General features: G+C 51.3%; 1 protein-coding gene across 5 annotated transcripts in view; it reads left to right on the plus strand.

Moving 5' to 3' along the window:
• Positions 1 to 26,789, plus strand: part of DLG3 (discs large MAGUK scaffold protein 3) — a 178,517-nt gene that overhangs the window by 87,870 nt on the left and 63,858 nt on the right. For all 5 annotated transcript variants that reach the window (XM_084640164.1, XM_084640165.1, XM_084640163.1 and 2 more), the window contains 6 exons: positions 9,290 to 9,340; positions 15,869 to 15,993; positions 18,091 to 18,260; positions 18,715 to 18,851; positions 21,356 to 21,500; positions 21,803 to 21,962. In XM_084640164.1, the coding sequence (XP_084496290.1) occupies positions 9,290 to 9,340; positions 15,869 to 15,993; positions 18,091 to 18,260; positions 18,715 to 18,851; positions 21,356 to 21,500; positions 21,803 to 21,962 (788 nt within the window). The remainder of the gene's footprint in view (positions 1 to 9,289; positions 9,341 to 15,868; positions 15,994 to 18,090; positions 18,261 to 18,714; positions 18,852 to 21,355; positions 21,501 to 21,802; positions 21,963 to 26,789) is intronic.

The following is a 26,789-nucleotide window of genomic DNA, read 5'->3' on the forward strand; positions in this document are numbered from 1 at the left end:
CCAGAAGGGACCATCATAATCATCTAGTCTGACCTCCTGCACATCGCAGGCCACAGAACCTCACCCACCCACTCCTGTAGCAAACCCCTAACCTCTGGCTGAGTTACTGATGTCCTCAAATCATTAAAGACTTTAAGTTACAGAGAATCCACCATTTACACTAGTTTAAACCAGCAAGTGATCTGTGCCCCATGCTGGGGTGGAAAGTGCAACCCCTCCCCAGGGTCTCTGCCCTTCTGACCCAAGGGAAAATTCCTTCTCACCCGCAAATATGGCAGTCAGTTAGATCCTGAGCATGTGCATGAGACCCAGCAGCCAGACACCTGGGGATGCATTCTCTGTTGTAACTCAGAGCCCTCCACATCTAGTGTCCCTCTCCGGCCATCAAAGATATTTGCTAATAGCAGTTGTGGAAGGACCATAGGTCATTGTAGGCAGTCTCACCGTACCATGCCCTCCATAAACTTATCAAGCTCAGTCTTGAAACAAGTTAGATTTTTGGCCTCCACTGCTCCCCGTGGAAGGCTGTTCTAGAACTTTTCTAATAGTTAGAAACCTTTATCTAATTTCAGGCCTAAACTTGATGGCCAGTTTATATCCATTTGTTCCTGTGCCAGCATTGGCCCTTAACTTACATAACTTCTCTCCCTCCCTGGTATTTATAGAGCACAATCGTATCTCCCCTTAGCCTTCGTTTGGTTAGGCGAAACAACCCAAGCTCCTTAAGTCTTCTCTCATAAGACAGGTTTTCCATTCCTCTGATCATCCTAGCAGCCCTTTTCTGCACCTGTTCCAGTTTAAATTCTTCTTTTTTAAACATGGGAGACCAGAGTTGCACACAGTATTCCAGATGAGGTCTCACCAGTGCTTCATATAATGATAATAGCACTTCTCTATCTCTACTGCAAATACCTCACCTGATGCACCCTAGGATTCAATTACCCTTTTTTCATGGACACATCACATGGGCAGCTCATACTCATGCTGTGATCTACCAATGCACCCAGGTCTTTCTCCTCCTCTGTTGCTTCCAGCTGATACATCCCCAATCTATAGCAAAAATTCGTGTTAGTCTCTAGGTGCATGACCCTGCATTTTGTACTATTACATTTCGTTCCATTTCTAGTTTTCAAGGTTGTCCATGTCATAGTAAGTATGCCTTGCTTATTCTTGGACAGGTTGAGATTGATATTTTGCAGTGAGATCTCTGTAGCCGTTTGCCATCCTCTGTCCATGACAATGAGAGGCTATTGGTCTTTGCTTGGTCTATGTACATTGGCCCTCAATGAGGGTGAGAGGTTGGCAAGGACTTCTGTGTACTTGTGTTTTTTGGGTGTGCGTGCGTATGTGTGTTGTTTCTCTGTGGTCATGAGTTTGGGCATAGTTGTGTCTGTGGGGTGCTGGGATTTAATGCAGGATGATGCCAGAGGAGTGTTTGGGATCAGCACAGAGAACACCGTATGTCGGAAATAAGATTCCCAACCGGCAACTCTGGACACTTGATAAACTGAAATGAGACTGTGGGCCAAGTGAAGGGGGCTGCCCAGCTCCAAAGGTTTCCTGAACCCAAGGGCTTCAGAGAGAGAAAGGCATGTGAAGGAGAGGCAGAGCAAAGAGCTAACCCAGTTTTCTGAGTTTTGTATAGGTCAGTGTGTTGGGAGAGGGAGGAGGAGGTGGGTAAATTGTGTTGGTGGGAGAGCCCAGAGTAAGGGAGATGAGACCCTTAAGATGGAGCCTTTAGCCCCACCAAAGGGCTTTACTCTGTGCACCGGAATCAATTCGCCACTGGGGTGGAAGGAAACCGTTGTTTAACAGCTGCACAGCAATGCAGCAGAGCTGCTTGGAGCCATACGTACCCTCTGTTCAACTGAAAGTTCACGGGGAATTTGGAGTAGCTGCAAAGAATGTAATGACCTGAGCCAGAGTTTAGCTGGCACGTGGGTCTATCACCACTACTTCCTGCAGAAGTCTAATTTTGTCCTTAGAAGTCTCCAGTCCAAGTGCTGACCGAACCCAAGACTGCTGTGCTGTGCAGAGGAGATAGTAGGCCCTGATGTTGTGGCTGACCACCTTGGCGGTAGATCAAGGAGCCAGATAGGTTTTTAGAGCAGCTTGCTTGTGACAGAATGTAGAGTTGCAGGAGCCAGCATAGACTAGGCATGGCACAGGCATCTCCTCAGACATATAGAGACAGAGCGGGAGAGCCAGAACCTGCCGCTTGTGCTCAGAGGAGAGAGTTTTTCCAACACATCCCAAGGGAGATGTGCTGCTGATCTGCAATGATTACAGCTCACCTTGTAGTCTGATTCCAGGGCAGGGCATGTGTTTTAAAAGCTGGTAAAACTGCCACCATATTTTCCTTGACTCTGCCCAGAATTGCTACTGGTGACACAGGCATGACATCCAGGAAGCTATCAGCAGTACCTGAACAAGATGGGACCACCCACGGGTGTCAGATGCTCCTGTGTGACTATTGCCCTGGAAAGAGCTGGAAAGGTTAATGAGTCTGAACAGTGGGACTTATGTAAATAGGCTGCAAAACTAGACTTGAAAGACATGGCATCTGCGAAGCCTGGAAATGCCACTTCCGGAGCCCTGTACAGATTTGATCAGAGCTCCAAGCAATGGAAACTGAAGTTACTGTTTCCAGCCCAAATCGATCATAGACTGAGTAGAGTACAGAGAAGCACACAGGCCTCCAAGGGCACAGGAATCTGCTGGGGTCCATTCTGTGCCATGATCAAAGCTTCCTGTTTCGAAACCAGAGCCAGGACCTGGTGATGTCACTTAAGGCCAGTAGCTCCTTGGGAGATGCTCACGGGGGCACTGCATCAGGCAGTCTTCAAGTCCCTGCCTCTGATCTCCACATTTACATCTGGGATCATTCCTCGATTTCCACATGGCCCTACTGTCACCAGCCTTTGCCAGCCCAGCTCCCGCCCAATTTAGAAAACCGCGTTTTTGTTCGAAGTCAGGGCCCAGAGGGAGTGGTTCTGAAGCAGCCAGGTTCCCCAGGATCATCAGTAATTAGTGCCATTTTGTTACTCTGCAGCCCTCCGCAGTGGTAGTTTGGGGTAAGGGATTTTCTCTTTCTAGACATCAGCCTAGTTTCCACACAGTGGATGATTTGGATCATGCACCTGTTTTTCTCTGTCCTTTTTACTGAAGGCATCATGGATGGTGGTGCCATCCCTCTGAGACAGTGCAGCGACTGCGTGGGAGTCGGTTTCAAAGTCCCCTGTGATGATCCTACAGGACTGATTGAGTTTAATATCAATTTTGTGTGCATAGGCTGAGTGACCATACCTGGGGCACTCAACAATTGAATAACACATGACGAGACTAGTTTCACAAGTGTTTTGGGGTCAGCTCCTCATTTTGTACTGGCCACTTTCTGGCGTACACAATTCCTAGAGCCCACTTTCTTTTTCAGCTTCTTGATGGGCTCTTGAACATCAGCGTTCAGTCTAATGTGGCGCCTAGGTACACTGGATATTCCTAGTGCTTGAGAATTGTACCATCCCATGATACCTAGAGTTTTTGCTTTGCCTGACCGTGTTTCAGGTGGAAGGCACATACTTGGGTCTTGCTAGGGTTGGCATTCAGGAACTATGTGAAATAATATTTTCCAAATATACTCAGGGAACCAGTTAGAATGTGCTCAGTGTCCTCAAATCTTTCCTATTGGGTAACGATGCAAAGATCAACTGCATAATGAATCTTCACACATCAGGGAATTCTGGATGTCATTTGTGAAGACATGAAACAGCAAGCATGACAGCACTGAATCATAGGGCAGTCCATTCTGTGGAATACGCCACAGACTTTTCTGACCATCTCGATAGAGAAATGTCGATTCTCAGGGAGGAGATAACCTGACCATCTTGCTATTTCTCAAAATTCTTGCCCATTTCAGTAGAAGTGCACATTGGTTCACAGTGTCATAAGCAGCAGACGGATCAGCAAACACAACCACTGTAAAGTTACGGGCTTCAAAGCTATCTTCGATGTATTAAGTTAGGTTCACAACTTGGCCACAGCATGAACGGCCTGAGCAAAAACTGGATTCGTCACTGTCAGCTGCTCTTCCACCATTGAATCCATTCTACCGTTATCGTCTGCTCATATAGGTCGAGCAGAGTAAAGCTTTTGGGTGGTAACTCTTTGCAGGGTTAGGGTCTTTATGTGGTCTGAGCAATGCAACCGCTTTCGCCTGTCTTCACAGCCTGGGTGTCTCCATTGTCCCCAGGCAGGAAATAAAGAAGTCAAGCAGCCGCTTCTGTGCTCTCAACCCAAAGTGACATAATAGTGCATTAGATATGGCATCATGTCCAGTTGCCTTTCCACATGTCAGGGTTTTCAGGCTGTTCTCAGCTCCTCCATGTCGAGCTGCTCATTGTGGACTTTGCTGTCTCTAAGGAGTGAGCGCCGTTCCTGCTTGATTTGCTTTGTTCTGGCCAAAACAGACAAAAGGCCAGCTGAGCAGGAATCAGCCAGACCAACATAAATGGTCATTGAAGGACTCGGTGGGACTGCCCGTTTAAGGGCAGATGGGGCCAGCCACATCTGTGCCATAATGAATTAGCTGTTTCCCAGCCTGAGGGGGTGGGCCCAAGGAGAGGCAGGTGATAGCCTGATGGACAGCTGGGCCTTAGAAAGGGCTGAGCGAGGGGAGTGCAACGTGGCTGTTGGAAAAGCTGGCTTGCTCATGTGTTCCTCTGGAAGGCCCTGAGCCAGGGTCTGAGCAGAAAGGGTACACCAGGGGAACAAGGGGAGAAAGACAGAGACTCCCAAAGGTAGCACAGAAAGGGCTGGGAATAGTGGGCTGAAAGAATCTTTGGTTTTTTGGAGATTTCTTGTGTTGTGCCTTGGCTGGAGGGTGAAGACACCTCCACAAGTGCCTAGTGTGTGGAGAGCTGAGGAGACACATTTTGGGGAGCGCCTGCAATGCAACATTTGGCCAGCAGGGGGTGCTACAGGGTGGCCATATCCACTTACACTGCCCCTGCACTTGGCAGCTCTAACTGAGTTCAAAAAGCAATCAGCTTGTTCCTACTATACCTGCAAGTTAAATAAATTCTCCCTTTGGGCAGCTCTCAGTAGTATGGTTTAATCTGTGGCTTCTATTCAGTCCATAATGGACTATTTCCTTGTCCTCTTGCTGCTGGGTCTGTTCCTCTCCTCCTTTAGAGCACTCCTGGGTTTCTCTGATTCTCACGTACAAGTAGAGCATAAAACGGTATTCAGCCATCCTGTGTGAGTGTGGCCTAGGAGCTGGAGCACTGGCCTGGGCCTTGGGAGAGCCGGGCTCTAGTCCTAGCTCTTCCACTGGCCCGCTGGGTGACCCTGGGCAAGTCACTTCCCGTCTCTGTGCTTGTCTTCTCGTGCGTAAGATGTGGACAGTGATGCTGACCTGCTTTGGGAAGCGCTTTGAGATCTGCGGGGAAGGTGCTGTAGAAGAGCTGGGTGGTGGTGTATTACTGTTGAGGTAAAATGGTTTCTGAAGGGTCTAACGAAATTATGTTTTGGTAAGAGACCCTCCTCCCCCCTGGGACCTCAATCTTGTCCTCACTCCGCCAACAAACACAGCCTCCCTTTGAACCCAGGGGGCCACTCCCTTTTCCATCTTTCTGTCAACATAGCTTGTATTCTAGCTACTGGTGGAGCGAGGGGGCTCAGTAAGCTGCACGCCCTTGTGTCTGACTTCCCTTAACAGGGCAGAGGGCTCATTCGTTCTGTATCCAGAGTTCGTGCCCAGGGTGAGAACTGACTTTCACCTAATCAAACCTTGACTCTGCCAGTAATCTTTTCCAGACTTTACTCTCACCCTAGGGACTGGAGGCTGGTGGATGCTAAGAGGGCATTAGTCTTTTATTTAAATAGGTCAAAATAACGTAGAAAGTCACCGAGATTTTCTCTGTTTTATGGAGGCAGTCACAAGGGCCAGGGCATTACATCTCAGTGCCTATCCAAGTGGACTAGACTCTGAACTGTCACCAAAGTCCCTTATACCCAAGGGACTCAAAACCCTTTCAGCCAGGGATAAGGCAAACTCTGGCTTTTTTGAGACTTATCCCAATAGATCTGTAGAGTGCTTCTTGGAGCTCAATCCACACAGTTACCAGACACCGCTCAGTAGACATGGTATCTAGATCACATGCCCAGTATGGCAGAGTGGTGCTACCGTCTCTCATCAACTAGTCCTCCTCCTCCTGCCATCCTGGGGAGGATGATTGCCTGCTAAGCTCCCACAAGTGGCTGTGTACGGAGGCCACTGGAAGAAGAAATGGAGGATACTCACCAGTAATTTGAGTTTCTTCTAAAGAAGCCTGTACAGATCCATGCTCCCTGCTCAGCCTCCCCACACCTCGGAGTGCTGTTACCATCTGCTGGGCTCCAGGCATGCAGAGAAAGGAGCGGAGGTGATTGGAGCATGGTGCCCCCGTTCATAGCCTTGTTCCTGGACAGGTAAAAGCCACAACAGTGCTGCAGCAGGCACTGCTGTTGCTAGAGGTTCCCACCAGCCCAGCTGGACCCAAGAGTGGGAACGTGCAGAGTGTTCCAGCAGGTGCTACGTAACATAACCTTTCCTGACTTCACTAACTTCATCCTGCCACTGCAGCCTCTCTGGAGCGAGCTGGTGTCTCTGCTCCACACGCTGAGAGCCTTGGCGTGTCTTTCTGAAACATGTGAACGCATTTACTCCCACCCCTCAACAGGACTGCAAGAACCAGCAGCAACAAATCAAAACCTCATGGGATCCGTGCACCCATTCCTGTTTCCAATGAGTGAGACATGGCGGGTCGGGGAATAGAGATGGAGCCTTCCAGGCACTGCCCGGGACATGTCTGAAAAGCCCTTACGTTAAAAGGAACTAGAGGTGTGAAAGGGAGGTTTTACCCTCCCTCCCTTGTCGCACCACGAGCAGGAGGAGCCGGCCACAGGGAATGAGCCATGAGCACGGCCACGCTACTGCCTCATCCCCACAGAGGAGAATTAAAGGAGGATGCCAAGCGAATGGAAATGATTCTGTGAATCTGCAGTGCTGTGCGAGTAAATAACCCCCTGCTTCCTTTCTGCTCCAGCATGACTGGTACCAGGCAATTACAATCATTATCTGCTAGAGCGGTATTGAGTGGTGAGAGCAGCCAGACCCTTCTCCTTCCCCTTCTGCCATCACAGCCATTCTCCTCCTGTCCACCATCATGTGGGCTCGTGCTTCTCAACTTGCCAAGGCCCAGACACTAGGCAGAACGTGGTGATGGGGATCTGAAACAAGGCAAATAAGAAAATGAACCCAGAAGGAAATAGGAATGACCTGAAGTTTTCTTCCCCGTGTAAATAACATTTACTGTGGCCTCTTAACGCTCATGATTCAGGGTTTCAGATTTTAGTAATTTTATTACCTTGAAACTGAGCTAATAAGGTGCATTTGGGATGTTGGTGAATGTGTCCCTCTAGAAATGCGTGCTGTTCTTACTCTCATTAAATCGCAGAGCTGGGAAACTACTGCTGAACAATGCTGTGGCTATTTGGTTGCATCTTTCAGTAATTTTGCTTTGGCTGAATTCATACCCCTTTTGAGTTTGCTTTCCATGAATCTTGTGTTGAGCAAGTTGGAATGGAATGTCACAGAAACAGGGAACCTGAGAGAATAGTCATAGGATACGAATGTTTAACCTTGAACGCAACTGTTCATGTGCACCCAATCAGGGAACAGAATCAATAAAACGTGACCTGTGAATCCAGTCAGAAATAACCAGCACCGCTCCGATTTTGGATCCGAAGTATTTGCAGCAAGCTGTTTGCACACAATCTATGGGCTGTCAATTAATCGCTAATAAAAAACAAACAAAAAGCCTGTAAACTGCTCACAGGCCATTTCTGAACAGCAACAACAAAAGAGCCTAGGAACATAGGAATTGCCAGCTTGAATTGGTCCTAAGGTCCATCTAGTCCACTGTTTTATCTCTGACAACAACCAGCACCACATGCTTAAGAGGAAAAGCATAGGAACCCCACAGTAACAGATGTGGGATAAACTGGTCCCCCCACAGGCCTCATTCTGGTCTTTAATAGTAAGTAAGATACTGGCTTAACCCTGAAGCTTGAAGTCTAATATCCCTTCCACACTTTTTGTTATAATTAATGACAACTGTGGATATTCTTGTGATCCATATAAATGTCCAGTTGCTTTATGAACCTTACGAGGTTATTGGTCTCAATTACGTCCTGTGGCCATGAGTTCCACTGTCTAATTACACGTTGTGTGAAAAGGTATTTCCTTGTATCAGTTTTGAATTTACCCCCTTTTGGCTTTATTGAATGTCCCCTTGTTCTTTTGTTAGGAGAAAGTGAGAACAAAAAGCTCCCAATCTTCCTTCTCTAGACCATTTATTATTTTATATGCTTCTATCGTGTCACCTCTTATTAGTCTCCTGGCTAGCTAAACAATTGCAGTCTTTTCAATCTATCCTTCTCTGAACTCCCCCACCCCCTGCTGTATCCTTCTGAGTGGGGTGACCAGCACTGCACACTCTGTCTCGGTGAGGGAATACCATTCAGTTATGTAATGGCATTATAATACTTTCTCCAGTCTCCATCCCATTCCTTATGCTTCCTAACATCTCTTTTAACCAGATAAATTACTGAAATAAATTACTTTCTGAATTATTTACTCCACCATATTAAGTAGTTTGTTAGTAAAGCATTTGGAGGGTGTAAGCTGCAAGCTAAGTGTTATGTTTAAATCTTTTTAAAATTGATTAATCCACTTTATTTACCTCAATAATATCCTGCAGCAGTGAGTTCTAGAGGTTAGTTATATGCTGCAGAACAAACAAAAGTCTTTTTCATTGTTTAAAATGTGCTGCCATTAAAGTCACACAAGAGAGAACCAAGACGACAAAGGAACTCTGGGCTTTGGATCAGGCCCAAAGAAAGAAGTGTTAGGCTTAATTTTAGGAGGGGATTATTTGCGATTTTCAGCTTCAGAGCCCTGGATATGGGGCCTGATTCTCAATATTAAGATGCAGGGCTGGGTTTACACCTTATGCGCCCCTAGGCACAGCATCTTCAGCCCCACCCCCTACAGCTGACCTTTGTGTTGCACACCGTTTTAGAGAGGTATGCTCCTAGCATGCCGGTGCCCCTAGGCACATGCCTGCTGTGCCTCGTTGGAAATCCGGCCCTGTTAAGATGTTGAAGGGAATGCTGGCACCTGTCAAAAGCAAGCAATGAATCCCTGTGAGCTGGCAGGTGGTGTAACACACTGTCTCTCTTTCCCCAGGTGAACGGCAGTGATGGCATGTTTAAATATGAGGAGATTGTCCTAGAAAGGGTAAGTGCGATGTTGGTGCTTTCCGAAGCGGTGTCGCTCCGAGCGCTGTGGGTCACCATGTGGGTTTGCTTCTGCAGGACAGCAGAGCACCAGCACAGGCTGACCACACACAGGTTGAAACGCAGGATTTTCTTGTGCACTACACAGTCCGCCCAGCAATCTCCCACTCATTCACCCAGCTGGCCGCCTGATACAGGCAGGCAGGCAGGCAGGCACACAGGATGCACGGAGTCTCACACACACGTCTGCTCATGCACAAGTAGGTGGAATCTCTGTCTCCCACACACACACACGCACGCACACGCACGCACACGCGATGAAGAGTAGCTAGGGTCAGAAATCTGCAAACAGGCACATGAAGTCAGCTGTACCCTCTTCTGCCCTGTCAGCTGGTTGCGTATCACTTCAAGGTATTAATCACAGTGATATTAACCAGCAGAGACAGGTTTTCTAGTAAACTGGGTTGGAATGGGGGGAATTTCTGCCTGGGCCTTCTCCTCGTCTCTCTGTGAGCTGCAGCGGCACAGGGCTGGTGGCATACACTGTACAGATGAGAGCTAAAATTAGCTCCCACACAGGAGCTTGTACTAGGGTGAGCTGGGACTTTCAGGAGAACATGTATCTCTGCCACACATTACTTCCTTACATCCTCTGCGCGGGTGAGTCGGGCATTGCTCCAGGCCCTGCGTGGGAGGGCAAGTACTCCGTCCTGGAGCCGGTGCTGTGGCAAGCCAGGGAGCAGACTTTCCCTGGAACGCCCAGAGGAGTAATGACAGTGGAGAGAGGCTGTCCCTCAGGACTGGGCAGGCTCACGGGAGACCGGTTTTCTCAGCTCCCTAGAGTGTCAAACAAAGGGCCAGAATCTGCCCTCAGACATACAGGCAGCTCTGCTGAAGGCCATGGGATCTGCACTCCGAGGCCAGAATGCTGAGCTCTATAGCATGGTTGTAGTAAACTGCCCCCTTCCTACACCATGAGGGGCTCACTCCAGGAGCATGAGGATAAGGGCTGAGCCCCTGCCTCGCCCCGGCAGAACGATATGTTGCATGTGAGAAAGCAAGTGGCTTATTTTGATGGGTGCTTTTGGAGCCAAGGTGGCCAGGGTGCCAGCCTGTGCAGGTCTCTACACCACAGATCAATGACAAAACGTCCTGATACTCCAGAGTACCAGCTAACCCCCTTTCTTCCAACCACTGTTTGCCCAGGGGTCCCTTCGTTCAGGTAAAGCTGGGTTTTGCTCAGTTTTTATGGCATGTCATGGCCTGAGAAGACATACTGGCATTCCGATACCATGTAGGGTCAGGAAGGCATAGGACATAGCATCAGAACGTCACCACACAGACTGGGAAGCCACTCCTGGCTCTGTGGTAAAGCTGGTGAATGCCAGGCTCAGGCTGGCCAGGACAGCAACAGCTTTATGGCCATTGTTTCATTTGCACGGCACCTACTGGCAACAGCAGCCATGTGGGTTTCAGCCCATGGGCCCAGGCAGTCCCAGGGAACTGTGTGTCCGGGCCTGGCTGGGGCTCACACCTCAATAGTGAGAGGACAGTGAGATTTTCTTGCAGGTGGGTATCCAGCTGACTCCAGGGTAAAGGGATGCCCTCTGGTTATTCTCTAGTAGAGACCTTGACTTCCCTGCTCCACCACTTCTCATGAGGGATGCGCACAGGGGCCCACTAACACGAGCAGAGTGACACTAATTCGCACAAGTGCCAAGGCAAATCCCATTTTGAGTCCTCTGGAAACATAATCACCTTGGAGAACTTGTACTGGTCTCTTCAGCTGGTAGATCCAGCAAGGCCAGAGGCTATTCCAGGGCTGCCTACGGCAGTGACCAATTTCCTGCGTTGCTGAGCTACGCCCCGGTGCGTCCATAGCAGAGGAAGACAAACCTTGTAACTCTGCTTTTCTTGGCCTACAGACGTCTCCCTCTTCTCCTCTGCTTTGTATCGTGCAGGGTTATCCAGGGACGGAGCCTCCATCCACCCACACTTCCGCAGCGCTTTGTGGCTCGGGAGCGAGCTGCGTGGATGTAGGTAGTGGTACTCCCGATTACACTGGAGTTAGGCTCCAAAGCGGAGCCACAGTACAGTAAGTAGGACAGGTCTGAGGTGATTTCCCCCTCCTCCACCATTGCAGAAATCTAGGAAGCACCTTTCTCACTGGGGGGAGCGACAGACTCTGCAGGCCCCTAAGAGCCCAGCACAGTTTAGCAGCCTCTCGGGTATACAAGCCCTCGTGCAGATCAGCAGGTGTTATCGCTCTGAGTGCCATTTTTGTCAGATTGTCAGTCTGGATGTAGCTGTATGGAGCACAAGAAACCCCCCCTTTTCCTGGACCGACTACTGCCCATTCTTGGCCACGCTCAGAGGAGGGGTCAGACCCCCATGCATTGTGGAGCCTCTCCATAGCATTCCACACAGTTGTCCCTGGAATGCTGCTGTCTCACCTCAGAGACATGGCAGGGGCAAGCAGGATCACACTGAGATCAGGTCGCTTGTTCCTCTCCAGCTGCACAGGGGGTCACGAAGGGCACCTGCTCCTACATTTCCCGAGCCCCCATCCACGGAGCCCCACAAAGATCCTTCTGTCTTTCCAACAGCTGTGAGAAGCCACTCGAGGAGATTATGAACAGTGTGGACTGAGGTGCCAGCCACAGGGAGGCGACAGCAGCTTTACATCCCCTTCACAGCAGACAAATAACCCCAGCGCTCCAGGGGCCTGGCGAGATCAACAAATGGCCAAAGCTTAGTCCTGGAGACACATGGGTGGTGCTGGTCGGGAGAGGGAGGTACCTAGAACTCTCTGCCTCTACAGTTTCCTCCAGTGAGCCATCCGCCCTCCCACCAGGAAGACAGTCCACAGCTCTGGTGGCCTCCTGGACCTGCAGTGCAATTGGAAACCCAGATAACCCAGGGTGTGACAAGCACTCCTTGGCACCCGTAGCTAGTGAGAAGACTGCCCTGTTCTGCCGGATTCGGACCTAGCCCCGGGCACCACCTATTGCTGACCTCGCGTGCTGATCGCTGTCACTCTAAGCTATTCTTGTACTAGGCTGGCTGCTTCAGAAGCTGCAGCCAGGTCAGAGCACAGCAGGAGGTGAGTTTCTCCGTAGGTTCTAGAGACCGAAGGGCAGACCCTGCCCTGGCTTACCCAGGATTTACTGAGTATTGCTCAGTCCTGTTCACATGAAGTCCCTGACACGCGGCGGCGTGAGCCCCATGGTGGGCACCGCTACTCCAGCAATAGCCACGGGAGGACGGGAGCTCGTTTAGTGAAGTTAAAAATCTCTCTCTAAACAGCAAGCCTGCAGCCCCTCGGAGAGCCGCCGCGCCTCGCGCGCTCCCGGGGGCAGCCCCTCGGAGAGTTCTCTGCGCCTGCTCTTGTGTAGGCTACCAAAGGGAAGTGAAATGGCTCTAAGATATTTTATTGGAGCCAAGTTCTCAGCTCACAGCATGGGTTGCCCCGCCATAGTTAGACAATTAATGGTTCAAGTCCTGGGACAATGATCCTATACCTTAGAGCAGCCTTCTCCTTTACTAGCACAGCTTCCCTGGGGAATGGACTCAAGACGGCAATGAAGGAGGCTCCAAAGGCTAGTAAAGCACTCTGCAGCTTTTCCAAGACTGACCATAAAGCTGCTGGAAGTCAGCCAAAAGGAGGGAGGGTAACCCCACAGCAGGAGAAGCAGCTTTTATTCTTCTGGAACCAAAGGTTACCTGTCATGTGCCTGCTCATCAGAGCCAGTTTCCAGCCCACAGAACAGCAACCAGGAGCCTTTCAGAGCACAGTGGGGAGGAACATTTCAACACCTCCTGCACTACCTTGAAATCCTACAAATAACTGGAGATCATATGCAAATGTTATTGTATAGAATTCAGCTGCTCTCCCCCCAACATCTCTCTGCAAGCCAAGGGGAAAAAGAGTGCCTTTTAAATTGGTCTAGAAAATCTACAATGTATGGAAGAGATTAACCTTTTCCAGGATAACAGATTTTGCAGCTTCTATTCTCAGTGTAGGATGATACCCACATGAACAAGAGGAGTTTGTTCAGTTTTGGATTGATCTCCCTCAGTCAGATGGGCTAAGAAAAGCCAAATTTTATGGAAAATCTCAATTTTATAATCCATAAGATTGCTAGATCACCTGTCGTTCATAGGTTGCATACCTCAATCTAGCCAACTCATGTTGGATTCCTTCTATTCATGCTGCACAGAAGCAGTCATTGCTTTTGTTTTTTCTCCAGCATCTTGTGTAGTTTTCAAACGGATTCACCGTGTGAGCTTGGCCAATTCACTTTGTTTCTCGATGTCTTAGTTTCTTCATCTGGGAAATGGGGTAGTCATGGTATGGACACTTACCTCAGGGCTGTTTTGAGACCATGTCTATATAGTGCTTTGAACATGTTAAATCATAGAAGAAACATAGAAGGTTAGGGTTGGAAGAGAACTTAGGAGGTCATCTAGTCCAACCCCCTGCTCAAAACAGGACCAACCCCAGCTCAATCATCCCAGCCAGGGCTTTGTCAAGCTAGGCCTTAAAAACCTCTAAGGATGGAGATTCCACCACCTCCCTAGGTAACCCATTCCAGTGCTTCACCACCCCCCTAATGAAATAGTGTTTCCTAATATCCAACCTAACCTCCCCCACTGCAACTTGAGACCAGTACTCCTTGTTCTGTCATCTGTCACCACTGAGAATAGTTGAGCTCCATCCTCTTTGGAACCCTCCTTCAGGTAGTTGAAGGTTGCTATCAAATGCCCCCTCACTCTTCTCTTCTGCAGACTAAACAAGCCATATGATGAGTTTGTTGTAATGTCATATGTTCACTGCATGTTTGAAGAGCTGATACATTGGATGAACCCAGTTGTTTACAGTGGGGAGAAGAAGAGTCTCGGAGGACCACATCATGAAAACTAAAGAGCAACTGGTACAGGTCATGGAATCTCCAGGCAGCGGTTTGCAAACTCTCAGCTACGGGGTTGTATTCAAAACCCTGGGCCCTATTCCACCTTACGTTTCTTGGCTTATTGGCATTCCCCAGAAAAGGATCTATCTAGTCCTCTGAGTGTTCTTGTCTATCTCACCAGGTCTCTTCACAAGTGATTCTTCAAGCCCAGCTGTTTAAAGAGAGACCTCTAGCAGACAATGCCAGTGTTTGTCTGACATTGATGGGATCCATCTGAGGAGCTAAGCACACAATCACCGCATTAATAGCCTCAGTTCTCTCGGGTCCTGGGCCACAGAGGTGACCCAGAGTCCAAGGTCTCCCTTGTGAGAAATTCTTGAGAGGGTGAGACAAGATGTCAGCCTTTCTGTGTGAGGAGACAAGGAGAAAATACACTTTTCTAAGGCAGAACAGCAAAACAAGGTGGTCTTGTCCACTTCAACCCTGTGTAGGAGAATAGAAACTTAATCCGAAGTCCTGTCACTAAACAAGGCCGCTGCAAACAAGAGCCATGCTGCTGGGCTTTTGACAGAGGGATGGGGTATGGGCAGCAGATGCCTTAGGCACTAGGATATGGCAGGGAGGGGTGCGGCGTAAGAACCCCAGTTGGATGGTCAGCATCGCCCGCATGGTTTCTCACCAAGAAAGGACAATGCCCAAGTCACTTAGTTTCAGTGTGTCAGAAAAGAGGACCCTACATAACGTGATTCTGCACTGTCCACCGCTCTCTTGTCCCAGGCCCATAATAGATCTGTGTGTTTACCTGGCCATTCCAGCGTTCTCTGTAATTCCTACTCCGACACAGAGACCGGGGGCCTGTTCTCCACCTGTTCACACCAGTGTGCCACAGGAATAACTTTGCCGAAGTCAGTAGTTACCTCAGTGTAAACTGGTGCATCTGAGAGAATCAAAGTCCAAAAATCGCATTTCTGGAGTTCTTCAGGGAGCGCACACACTTTCCTCTGGGCTCGAGAGAGCAACAGAGGGAGGCAGGGAGGTCTCTGTGAGGTTTCTGCTCTAAAACCCTCTCGCCTAGCACTGGCTCTGGGCCGAGCCCCTGTGCAGGTGTTCTCTCCTGGGAGGCACAGGAGATTCCCCGTGTCATCGGATCAGACATGTTGGTACCAGCACAAACCGTGGTTCTCTTCCCTGGCAGGTACTGGGATCTATTCCTTGGAAGCTGGCACTGGTGGTAGCTTTACCCCGGCTCAGGCTGTCAGCAGAGACACGGCTCCTGGGAGGGAGAGCTCTGGCTCTGAGCGTCTCCCATTCTGCTGCTCCACCTTCTCAGCACGCCTTGCTGGAGTATCCGCGCACCTCAGATCGCGTGCATGAGCCTCTGTAAACCACTGTCCTCTCAGCCTGCCTGAGAGCCAGGGGGACCTGGATGAACCCAGATTCTGCAAGCGCGACTGTGCCATCCTGAGAGTTGCTGGTCTGGGAGGGGTTCGCTGGCATGGCACCATCAGAGCGGGGAGGGCGGTGCCCTAATTCAGCCTCTGGCCTGGGGCGTGTACAAGCACCAAGGGAGCAAGTTCCCTCCTCAGAAAGGCTCCCCGTGTTTTGCTTTTCCCCAGGGTAACTCCGGCCTTGGCTTCAGCATTGCAGGGGGAATTGATAATCCCCATGTTCCTGATGATCCAGGGATTTTTATCACGAAAATCATCCCTGGTGGAGCTGCAGCGATGGATGGCCGCCTAGGGTGAGTACCCGAAAACTGCTGTCCTGGCCTGAGCACGATGCAGTAGGGTCACGTGGCAGCAGCTCGATGTGGCTTTAATGCTGCACAGGTCGGTGTTCCCGGCGCTCGCTTTCAACCAAGCCCAGCAGATAGGCAGACTTGAAGCACAGGGTTAGTACGCACGGCTTTCCAGCCATGCGGAACTGGCTTCCCCATGCAGTGAGTTGGCGAGTCTCAGCTGAGTCTCATAGACCTTAAGGTCAGAAGGGACCATTATGATCATCTAATCTGACCTGCACAACGCAGGCCACAGAATCTCACCCACCCACTCCTGTAACAAACCTCTCACCTCTGTCTGAGCTATTGAAGTCCTCAAATCATGGTTTAAACACTTCAAGGTGCAGAGAATCCTCCAGCAAGTGACTCGTGCCCCAAGCTGCAGGGGAAGGTGAAAAACCCCCAGGGCCTCTGCCAATCTGCCCTGGAGGAAAATTCCTTCCTGACCCCAAATATGGCGATCAGCTGAACCCTGAGCATGTGGGCAAGACTCACCAGCCAGATACCCAGGAAAGAATTCTCTGTAGTAACTCAGATCCCACCCCATCTAACATCCCATCACAGGCCATTGGGCCTATTTACCACTAATAGTCAAAGATCAATTAATTGCCAAATCATGTTATCCCATCATACCATCTCCTCCATACACTTATCGAGCTTAATCTTGAAGCCAGATAGATCTTTTGCCCCCCACTGCTTCCCTTGGAAGGCTGTTCGTCAGAGAATTTGTTCACATCTCCTCAAGGGAGACTCCTGCCAGGAACAGCAGGGAGCCTATGTGTCAGGACTGGGGGGCTCTGGGGCGCTGTGGGGAAGCCGGGAGCTGCAGGTTGAAACTGGGAGGCATCGCCAGAGGTCTGTGTGTGCGGTGCTGTTGAGTAGCAGCGGTGGTGCTGGGAGGACAAGAAGAGGGGCTGAATCCCTCGTGGGGAGAATGGGGTGATGGGCCATGTTGTGGGTGATTTGGGACAAGAGAATATGGGGACTGGTTTCTTTGCCTATTCTCTTTATCTCCCCCTTTACCACCAATGAGTTGTCAGACCCCCTGTCCCCTCTGTGCGTGTCAGGGATCTGCCATGCTTCCCCCTCCCCCAGCTGAGGGGGTCTCTCTCACCCCTCAGTCATGCTGAAGGATCCCCTTCCCACAGGATCCCCCACTCACCGCAGGTGGCGCCTCCTCATGGCCGCTCTGGGGATTAGCTCTTTCCAGGTCTGAGGCCCCCTTCTGCTGCTCACTGCACACCCTGCAGCCGCTCGCTCTCTCTCTCTCTCTGACTCAGGTCTCTACGCCTGTCTTCCCCTTCCAGGGTATCAAAGTCTTTCCTTACCAGCAGGTTTAGGCAGTCTTCCCATTCACTGCCCCATGGTGCCACTTCCCCAGTGGAACCCGCGCCTGCCCTCTCCCCGGATTCCAGCTCAGGGACCATCCGATCAGCAGCCAAGGTCTGCACCATCCTGAGCCTTGCTGCCTTTTCGCTGAGACTTTCCTGCCCCTTCTGGCTCCCCACACCAGGTGTGCCAGCCCTAACTCCCTCCCCCCAGGGAGTGACTGCAAACTGCTTCCCTGCAGCCCCTCTGCTGTCAACTCCCTCGCTTTCTAGAAGCCGTACCTGCTCCCGCACAGGTGAGCTTCCCCTAATTAGGGCTTTCTTCTCAGCCTGATAGGTTAATTGGCCCACCTGTCTTCCATTAACCCCTTTGGAGCAAGTGTGGGGTGAACACCCCATCACAGGCCCCTCTCCACCCACTCCTGTTAAGCGGCTGGGCCTGGCATGAGAATGTCCTTACTGTAGTCCTGTCCACAAGCTCAGTGTCCTGATTCAGCATCTCTGGGGCTCAGTTGGATGGAAGGAGAGAGAACTGTGTTCTCAGTGAAGTTCACGGGGGTCTGGATGGAGATTTGTGGCCTAGGCCAAGGTGTGGCGGGGTCAGAGGAGACTGAAGGACCGTGAATTCAGGGGAACTCCCAGGAGATTCTCCAGAGACTTGAGGCAAGAGCTGTCTAAACACCGTAATGAGAGCAGCCAGGGGGCCAGCCAATGATGCGTCTGCTGCTTGCAGGGTGAACGACTGCGTCCTGCGGGTGAACGAGGTGGATGTCTCTGAGGTGGTGCACAGCAAGGCAGTGGAGGCACTGAAGGAAGCAGGCCCGGTGGTTCGACTTGTGGTGCGTCGGAGGCAGCCCCCACCTGAGACTATAATGGAAGTTAACCTGATGAAAGGACCCAAAGGTGAAATCTCTTAAATGACTGCGGTAGCCTAACCCAGCCCCTGTGACTGGGACATAAATGGCCTGGGGGGGCGGTGGGTCGGGACTGAGGGGAGCAGCAAGCTGTGTGGGGCCTGGGAAATCATGGGTCAGGATCTGGGCAGCACAGGGTTCCCTGCGCCAGTTGAACAGATGTGTGGTTATAGCAACAGTTGGTAGTCAGAGCGTACTGGCCTCTCCATATGTCCCTGATTGCTCAGGGACCAGAGGCCACCATCCTCTCCATCTGCTCCATGTGCTTAGCGAAGCCCAAGTAACAGGCCACCAACAGGAGGAGCTGCATGAGAGCGTGGGCGGAGGAGCAAGGTGAGCGACCCATTGGCGTTCTAAATTCCCTGCGTCCCCAGGCAGGTGTGTTCCACTCACCATCTAGTGGCTCTTCAGTCTCCTCTCATTGCCTCTTGTGTTCCCCTCAGGACTAGGCTTCAGCATCGCAGGTGGAATCGGAAACCAGCACATCCCAGGAGACAACAGCATCTACATCACCAAGATCATTGAGGGAGGGGCTGCCCAGAAGGATGGCCGGCTGCAGATCGGGGACCGGCTGCTGGCGGTGAGCGCACGCCCCTTCCTCTGGGCTCTAGAGAGCGACAGAGGGAGGTGGGGATGCCAGGTCTCTGTGAGGTATCTGCTCTAAAGCTCTCTCTGCCCAGCACTGGCTCTTGCTCCATATACAGCCTAGGCTTTCCATTGCTCCAGTGCCCTTTCTACCCACTAGCTCTCCTTCCCAAGGCCTGGGCACCCAGGGTTATATCAGTGCGCCCCAGTGGGCAATGAGCAGGAGTTGCTAGTTTGCACTCCCTGATCATTAGATTGCCATAATGACAAAGTCCCACCAGCTGGATTCCTATCAGGGCAATGGAGAAGGGACAGGGGAGAGCTTGTCCCAGAACAGACCAGTGGGTAGTGGCTGCTTTGCATCACCAGGGTGACACAAAGCAGCCTGAGTGAACTGGTGAATGTGGCCTGCTGGATGTAGGATTGTTCCCGGTTGTTACTATCACTGTTTGCTGACAAGGTGAATGTCCCAGCAGGGCTGGGGCCGGGGGCCCTGAGTGAATTCCCAAATATGACATTAATGACATGCCTGAGATTTGATGTGCACTGAAGTCAGGGATTCCCACAGCTCCCCATGGCTGGGAAGGGACCGCACTTTGGACACTGAATAAACAAAGGATGATCATGTTCCTATATTTTGGGATAGTGGCTGCGTGGTGCAGTGAAATGAGTGACATGCAGACCTGGAGAGGGTATAACTGGCACTGTAAGGAGGAGTTTCTGTGTCATGAAGATAAACAAATACCCCGTATGTAAAAGAGGGACAAGGTAAGTAGCCCGACTTCCGTTAGAGGAAGGGACAAGCTGTCAAGCTTCACAGACTCTTCCTCGGGTCTGGAGAAGGCAACCAGTATGTCCAAGCTAAACACAAGGTGGGACAGATTGTTAAGCATAAGCGGTTCACGCATGCTGTAGGAGACCACTGCAAGTGAAGTGGGCAGTTACGGTTAGTGGGCAGAAGGGTGTGTTAAAATGGTTGTAATAAGCCATAAAACCAGTGTCTCTGTTAAGACCATGGTTTTTAGTGTCCAGCCGAGTTCTGAATGGAAGTTCCCGGCCTCATCTCTAGAAGGCATTGTGCAGGTTTCCTGTGAGGACCAGGACTGGGAAGTCGGATACCGAGTGATCCTTTTGAGAAAAGTGTTCACCCATGGGTGACCGGCTGTTTTTGTCTTATTTTTCTTTATGAGTTCATTCGAGAGCATAGTGATTGTCGGGTTTCACCCACATTGGTGTCATTGGGGCATTGAGTGCATTGGATGAGGTACACCACACGTTGCGATAAGCTTGTGTAAACCCATGGATCCTGGAAGGTGTGTTGTGGGGGTGTTGATCATTGTATCAGCAGAGCTGTGTCTGCAGGTTTTGCATCTGTTGTTCTGGCAGGGTCTGGAGCTTGCTTTGAGTTGGCGTCTCCTGGTCTGTGTGGAGCTTGCTTCTGATGATGAGCCAGGCGAGGCTGGGGGTTGTTTGAAGGCTAGAAAAGGGGATTCAGGAAATATTTTTTTAAGGATGCGGTCCCCATCAAGTCTGAGTTGTAATCATTTGATGATACCCCAAAGAAAGGTTTAGGCAGTCTTAAGACAAAAACACCCTGTCACCCATGGGTGAACACTTTTCTCAAAGGGATCACTCAGTATCTGATCTCCCAGTCCTGGTCCTCATAGGAAGCCTGCACAATGCTTTCTAGAGACGAGGTTGGTAACTTCCATTCAGAACTCGGCTGGACACTAAAAACCATGGTCTTAACAGAGACACTGGTTTTATGGCTCATTACAACCATTTTAACACACCCTTCTGCCCGATAACCCTTAATAGCCCACTTCACTTTAAGTGGTCTCCTACAGCATGTCTTATGTTTAACTTGGACATGCTGGTTGCCTTCTCCAGACCTGAGGAAGAGCTCTGTGAAGCTCTGTGAAGCTCGAAGCTGTCCCTCCAAAAGAAGTTAGTCCCACAAGAGATACCTGGGACCAACGCGGCTGCAACAATGCTGCCAACAGCCGTGTTTGAAAGGGCTGGTGAATGGCTGCACTTGTTGCATGCGGTCTGGGAATCAGTCTCTAGCTGTTTCTGCAGCTGAGATGCAACCCAGCACATGCTATTGAAACGCCACTTGGAGACACGTCCCATCCCACTTCACCGGGATGTAGCAATGAAACAAAACCGGGATCGTTTGAACCCAGTCCTTTATCTCCTCCCTGACCCCTCCTCTGCCTCTCATAGAATCATAGAATATCAGGGTTAGAAGGGACCTCAGGAGGTCATCTAGTCCAACCCCCTGCTCAAAGCAGGACCAATCCCTGGAATCCCAGGGAAGACAGCAGTAATGGAAAGCTATGCACTCGTTAGGCCAGGGAGACCGGGGTGGGGGATCATTTGCTGGAGAAGTTCTATCTGGGTAGAGACCAAACAGCAACTTAAGTAGTGGAAAGGTCCTCCATGCCTTTCTGTTTGTTTCCTCTGTCTCCCTCACTGCCCCTGGCCCCTCTCTCGCAGGTGAATAACACGAACCTGCAGGACGTGCGGCACGAGGAGGCGGTGGCCTCTCTGAAGAACACCTCCGACATGGTGTACCTGAAAGTGGCCAAGCCTGGCAACGTCCACCTCAACGACATGTACGCGCCCCCCGACTATGCCAGCAGTACGTACGCCAGCCTGCCAGCCTCAGCCCGGCTCCCAGGAGAGCACAGCTGTGCCGCAGTGCCACAAGAACCCTTGGGGAAGGACGTGGGGGGTGAACAGCAGGGCCAAAGGGAGAGGGGCATGTGAGAGCGTGAAAGGGGATGGGAGGGTCTTGGGAGGTGGGGAGCCCCACAGGGTGCGGGGCACTGGAGGGAAATGCGTGCTAGCAATGGGAACACAGGGCTCGTGCTCCCTAGTTGTAGACCAGAGCAGCCGGGCCCAGGACTTCTGCTCCTGATTTTGTCTTTTCCTTCTCTGCAGCCTTCTCAGCCTTGGCTGATAACCACATAAGCCATAACACCAGTCTGGGTTACCTCGGCAGTGTTGAGAACAAACCCCCCTACCCAGCCCCGCCACAGGCGACCCCATCTAGGTACTCGCCCATCCCTCGACATATGATTGGGGAGGAGGACTTCACCAGGTGAGCAAGGGCCTGAGGGTAGAGACAGCTCAGAGAAAAAGCTCTGGGAGATCCCCCTCCCTCTCAAATCCCTTCTCTCTCTCTCTCTCTCCCCCCCCTCCCTTCTTTTTCAAAGGATCTGTAGGTGGAGTGGCAATATTTATTGACCTAGTGAATCCGTCCCCAGTCCTAGGGCCACAGGTGCTGAGCTTCCTTGCAGCAGGTGCCAGCACAAAACCCCTATTTGTTAGGGGGTTTAGTGTTCTTTAAAAGTCCCTGGGACAGATTCTGCTCCCTCAGGCCTGTGGAAATCCTGAGTCTCCCTCTTGATTTTGATGCATAGATACCATGGGGATAAGCACCAAGCTAGAGAGATCATTTCAGTGGCTCTGACCCCATTCCCCATGTCCCTCCCATGCCCCTTTGCCCCCTCTGCTCCTCTTTGAACTCTTTTGAGACTTAAGTGCTCTTACATTTGTGATTCTTTGGTTTTCATTTCCTTTGCTCATTAAAAATCCAGTTAAGGCAAATCACATTTATGGTGGAATCCCACACAGGCAATTCAGGCCGTTCCCCCTGCTCAGAGCCCAGGGATGCTCCCCACCAATGCACCAAAACCTCTGGAGATGATGCTGAGGTCCTTCAGGATGATAGCAGTGAAAAAACGTTGGCAGCCCAAGTACATCTCTTCATCCTGGGCCATGCATGCGTTTCTGCTTTGAGAGTCCTGGCTCCTCTTCCATCTGTTCATTTCAAACTGTTCATGCAGCAGGGATTCTGCCAATGCTCTGAGTTCTCCCGCTTCCTGCATGTCACTCTGAGGTTCCTCGCTCATCATTACCATCGTATACAGAGCAATTCAATTTGGTTCCTAAGTGGTGTCAGATCTTGCCTCTCTCTCGGTGGAGCAGGGAGCAGAAATAGGTCTTGGGTGAGTGTGAAGTAGGACACAAAGCTCTTTGGGGCAGAGAAAGACAAAGGGCTTTAGTCACTGGTAGTGTGATTTGCTACTTTCCGTCTTTAGCAGACAGCTGGGGTTGGTTCACAGTTAGAGCTGACTTTTAGCGTTTGGTAACAGCAGGGCTACAATTGGCTTTAGGGTTGGGGTGACGGCAGGGTTGGGACCGGCTCAGGGTGGGGGTTGGGGTGACGGCAGGGTTGGGACCGGCTCAGGGTGGGGGTTGGGGTGACGGCAGGGTTGGGACCGGCTCAGGGTGGGGGTTGGGGTGACGGCAGGGTTGGGGCCGGCTCAGGGTGGGGGTTGGGGTGACGGCAGGGTTGGGGCCGGCTCAGGGTGGGGGTTGGGGTGACAGCCTGGGACCCCCTTTGCGGCCCTTTGCTGTCGCTGGGCCCTGTCACTCGGGTCGAGGGGGCTGGGTTCTGTCCCTGCTTTATTTTCTCTCCCTGAACAGGAGCTCCTGTGTGTCCAGGGCAGTGTGGAGTTCAAGTGCAGTCAAGTAGTTAAGTCCCTCCACATTGCCCTGAACGTGCACTTCTGTCCCCGTAACCAAGGTCTGCCGTATCCTGCCGCCCTAGCTCCCCTGCCCCTGGCAGCTGTAACCCTGGGGGCTGTGACTGGAGGCGTGTAGTGTATCATGAACATTCAGCCCATTACTGTTGGGCCTTTCTGTGTCAGACGCACATTCATGTGGACAGACAGGGTTAAAGCAGCCCCTCCCCTCCATCCTCTCCCCTCTAGACCCTTAAGCATGGACTGGGCATGAAGAAGCAGTGACTGGGCTGTTGTTTGTGATGCAGTGCCAGTGACTGGCCGCTAGAGGATGCTGCTGCCCAGGAGCCATCAAGGCAGAGAGGCCAGGGTGGCTGGGGGGAGCCGTGTCTAACAGGAATGACAGGCCAGCGCTGGCTGCTGCTGTATTCTCCAGTCTCTGATTTGTTGTGTGGTGGGCTCTGCCGTTCTCGGCTAGGCCAGCTTCACTCGGGCCGGAAGGGAAGATAGCCGTAATGGAAATCTATGCACTCGTTAGGCCAGGGGACCGGGGTGGGGGATCACTTGCTGGAGAAGTTCTATCTGGGTACAGACCAAACAGCAACTCAAGTAGTGGAAAGGACCTCATGCCTTTCTGTTTGTTTCCTCTGTCTCCCTCATCCTCCTGTACCACGTGCAGCAAAACACCCTGACGCACTCCGTGCCCTGTGCAGGAGCCGGAGCAGTCTCCACGTGCATTTTACTGCTGCGTGACCAGCAGTCACCTCTAGCCCAGAGGGCAGCTGGGGTCTCTGGTAGCCAGCCGTTCCGCTGAATCAGCACTGAGCCCCTTTCCCTGCTTGGGGCTGCGCTGCAGGAGGAGGGTTGATTCAGGAAGAGCCATTGCTCCTACAGTTAGTGCAGACCTCAGTGCCCACCATGCTGCTGGCGGGTGCTCTACTGCCGAAGGCAGTTGGGGGTTTTGGTGGGTGGGGTGTGGCATAGCATCCAAGTCCTGGCCTTTCGGTAGCATTAACGAGCCCACTGCACTTTGTTTGAAATGAGGGTCGGGGCGTTAATGCTGCAATGTCCTACTCACGAATTGCATCCGACTTCCAACTGAGTGTAAGAGAAGAGAAGGGTGTGAATCATCACTGAGATCAGTTGGGTAGAATAAGAGGCTTAGTTCTTTGGGGCTTTATCCTGTTCTTCCCAGGTTCTTGTAGTGCACCCTTTGATGAGATCTTGTTCTGTCTTTCTCCGAATTGTCTGGAGCTGGTCACTGGTGGAGACAGGATACAGGACTGATTGGACCACTGGGCTGATGCAGAATGTTCTTGTGTTTTCCTTCTGTTTCGCATTGGAGACAACAGAAGGAGAGCTGTATGAAGCCCAGGAGATCCCCTTTGTATAGGCACAGCTTTCAGACCCAGCGCTGTGCTCTTTCTGTTCTCTTTGCAAAGCCAGAGAGCCAAGGGCTTTTCACTGGGGACAGAACTCTCTGTTGGGCTCAGTCGTGGCTCAAAGCTCCAGGCCATCAGTGCTGTCCTGCTGTAGCAGTGGCCATTGTGATTCCAGGAGGTCAAGCTGTGTGTAGATGTGAGAGCGCTGGGGACCACAAAGGAGGAGTATAGAGAGGCCTTTCCAAGGTCCAAGGAAGCAGAGCAGGTCTCTGATATAACCCTAGATGGGTTTCCCTGCTGATGTTGGTGAACAAGAAACAAGATCAGACTGTAGTGACATTGCAGCTTCCTTCAACAACAGCAGAAGCCGTAGTACAAACTCCTTAGCAAACCTGCCTCAGATCACCGGGTAACCTCTCTTGTAGCTGTTGTTGCAAAAATGCTAAAGTCTGGCTTGAGGGTCCGAGCCAAGGTCTTCCTTGCATTGTAATACAGGAGACACATGGGGAAACTCCAGCTGTGAAAGACCATGGTCTGTTGTGAGGAACAATGGCGCCTCCAGGCAGTACTGTGTCCTGACACCCTTAAGGCATGGTGCGTGTGAATTGCAGGTTATTATGGTGCAGGGGACTCACCCTGTGCGCCAGTATGGAGAATAGCTCTTCTAGTGCATTCGATCCTGGAGAGGAAAGGGCTGCCTAGAGTGGGACACCAACTGGGGAGAGTGAGGAGTCTGTGTGGGCTGCATAGCCACCTCCTTCTGCCCTGGAACGTGACTGTGGATCCCAGGGCAGAACTGGCTGTTTGTCATGCCTGAGGAGAGGCACTCAGCACGGGTCTGAGTGTGACTGGAGGAAGGGGCCCAGGAACCACACAGCTGCTCTGGGGCTGGGCCGTTGTTTTCTTTCATTCAAAATCGGGATGAAACAGGAGAGTTGTCTGCCTGCTTCTAGCTGCCATAGGGGGAGGACTTCAGCACACTCTGCAAGGGAAATCTGCGTGTCAGGGGCTGGCAGTGAGCTCCTGTCTGCCATGGAGGTATGCTGAAGTGAGATCACGCCACCTGCAGCCTGCTTTACCATGCACCACAGCTATGAGTGAGTGATGTCCCCTTTTGGGGTGGGGATTTGCTCCTGGAGCTCTTGGCCAAGTCATTCGCCTATTTACAAACTAACCCCTCCAGGCCCCTGTGCTGCCAGCCACGTGACGTTTCCATAGGATTTGGCTGAGATCATTCTGTGTCCGTGCCTTTGCGGGGACAAAGCGTTTACATTAGGCAGCTGCCATCCATTACTCCAGGCAGACACTTCAGATGTGGCTTCCAAAGCCAAGAGGGAAAGGGAGCAACTGAGAGGAAATGCACCCAGACCTGCATCCACAGAGTGGTTCAAACAAAGCTAGGGAAGCAGGGTTAAAGGTGCTGCCCTGATCTGGCCAGTCAGTGGGGATGGGGCCACACCATGTCAGAACACTGCTAGCCTCATCTAGTTGAGTCCTGTCTAGTCTGAGGTGTGGCTAACCACAGGCTGCCCAGACCACATTAGAAACCTTTTTGGGTGGACCTGTGCTAAACCAAATTAAAACCTGGTTCCTTTCCTTGAGTCCTAGCCTGATCTAGACAGTCCAGAGAGCGATGCTGAACACAAAGGACACGAGTCCAGCCATGCAGGGCTAGCACAAGGCAGGGTACTGGTCACCACCCACCCCCCACCCCAATATTTGGGGCCAGTCCTGATTTGAATAAAAGGGGCCATGATTTTGGTGCTGTCTCATTCCAGCCTCATGTGGGTGAGTCACTCCATGTAGAAGAGGCCATGGCTGTGTAAAGAGCTGTCCCCTGTTCCCCACTCTTCTGCAGAACCACATGAGGGTAATGTTCTCTTTTGTCAGATGTTCAGAGAGTAGTAGGGTCTGAATACAATCATTTAATCTGATGGTTTCTTCTAATGCAGGGTTATTGTATTGATGATGAGGTGTGGGGGCTCCCTGCACACTGAGCCTCTTGTGCACACAGCT

Source organism: Lepidochelys olivacea (genome assembly GCF_965140295.1).
Source record: "Lepidochelys olivacea isolate rLepOli2 genome assembly, chromosome: 9".
In the NCBI taxonomy this organism is placed as follows: Eukaryota; Metazoa; Chordata; order Testudines; family Cheloniidae; genus Lepidochelys; species Lepidochelys olivacea.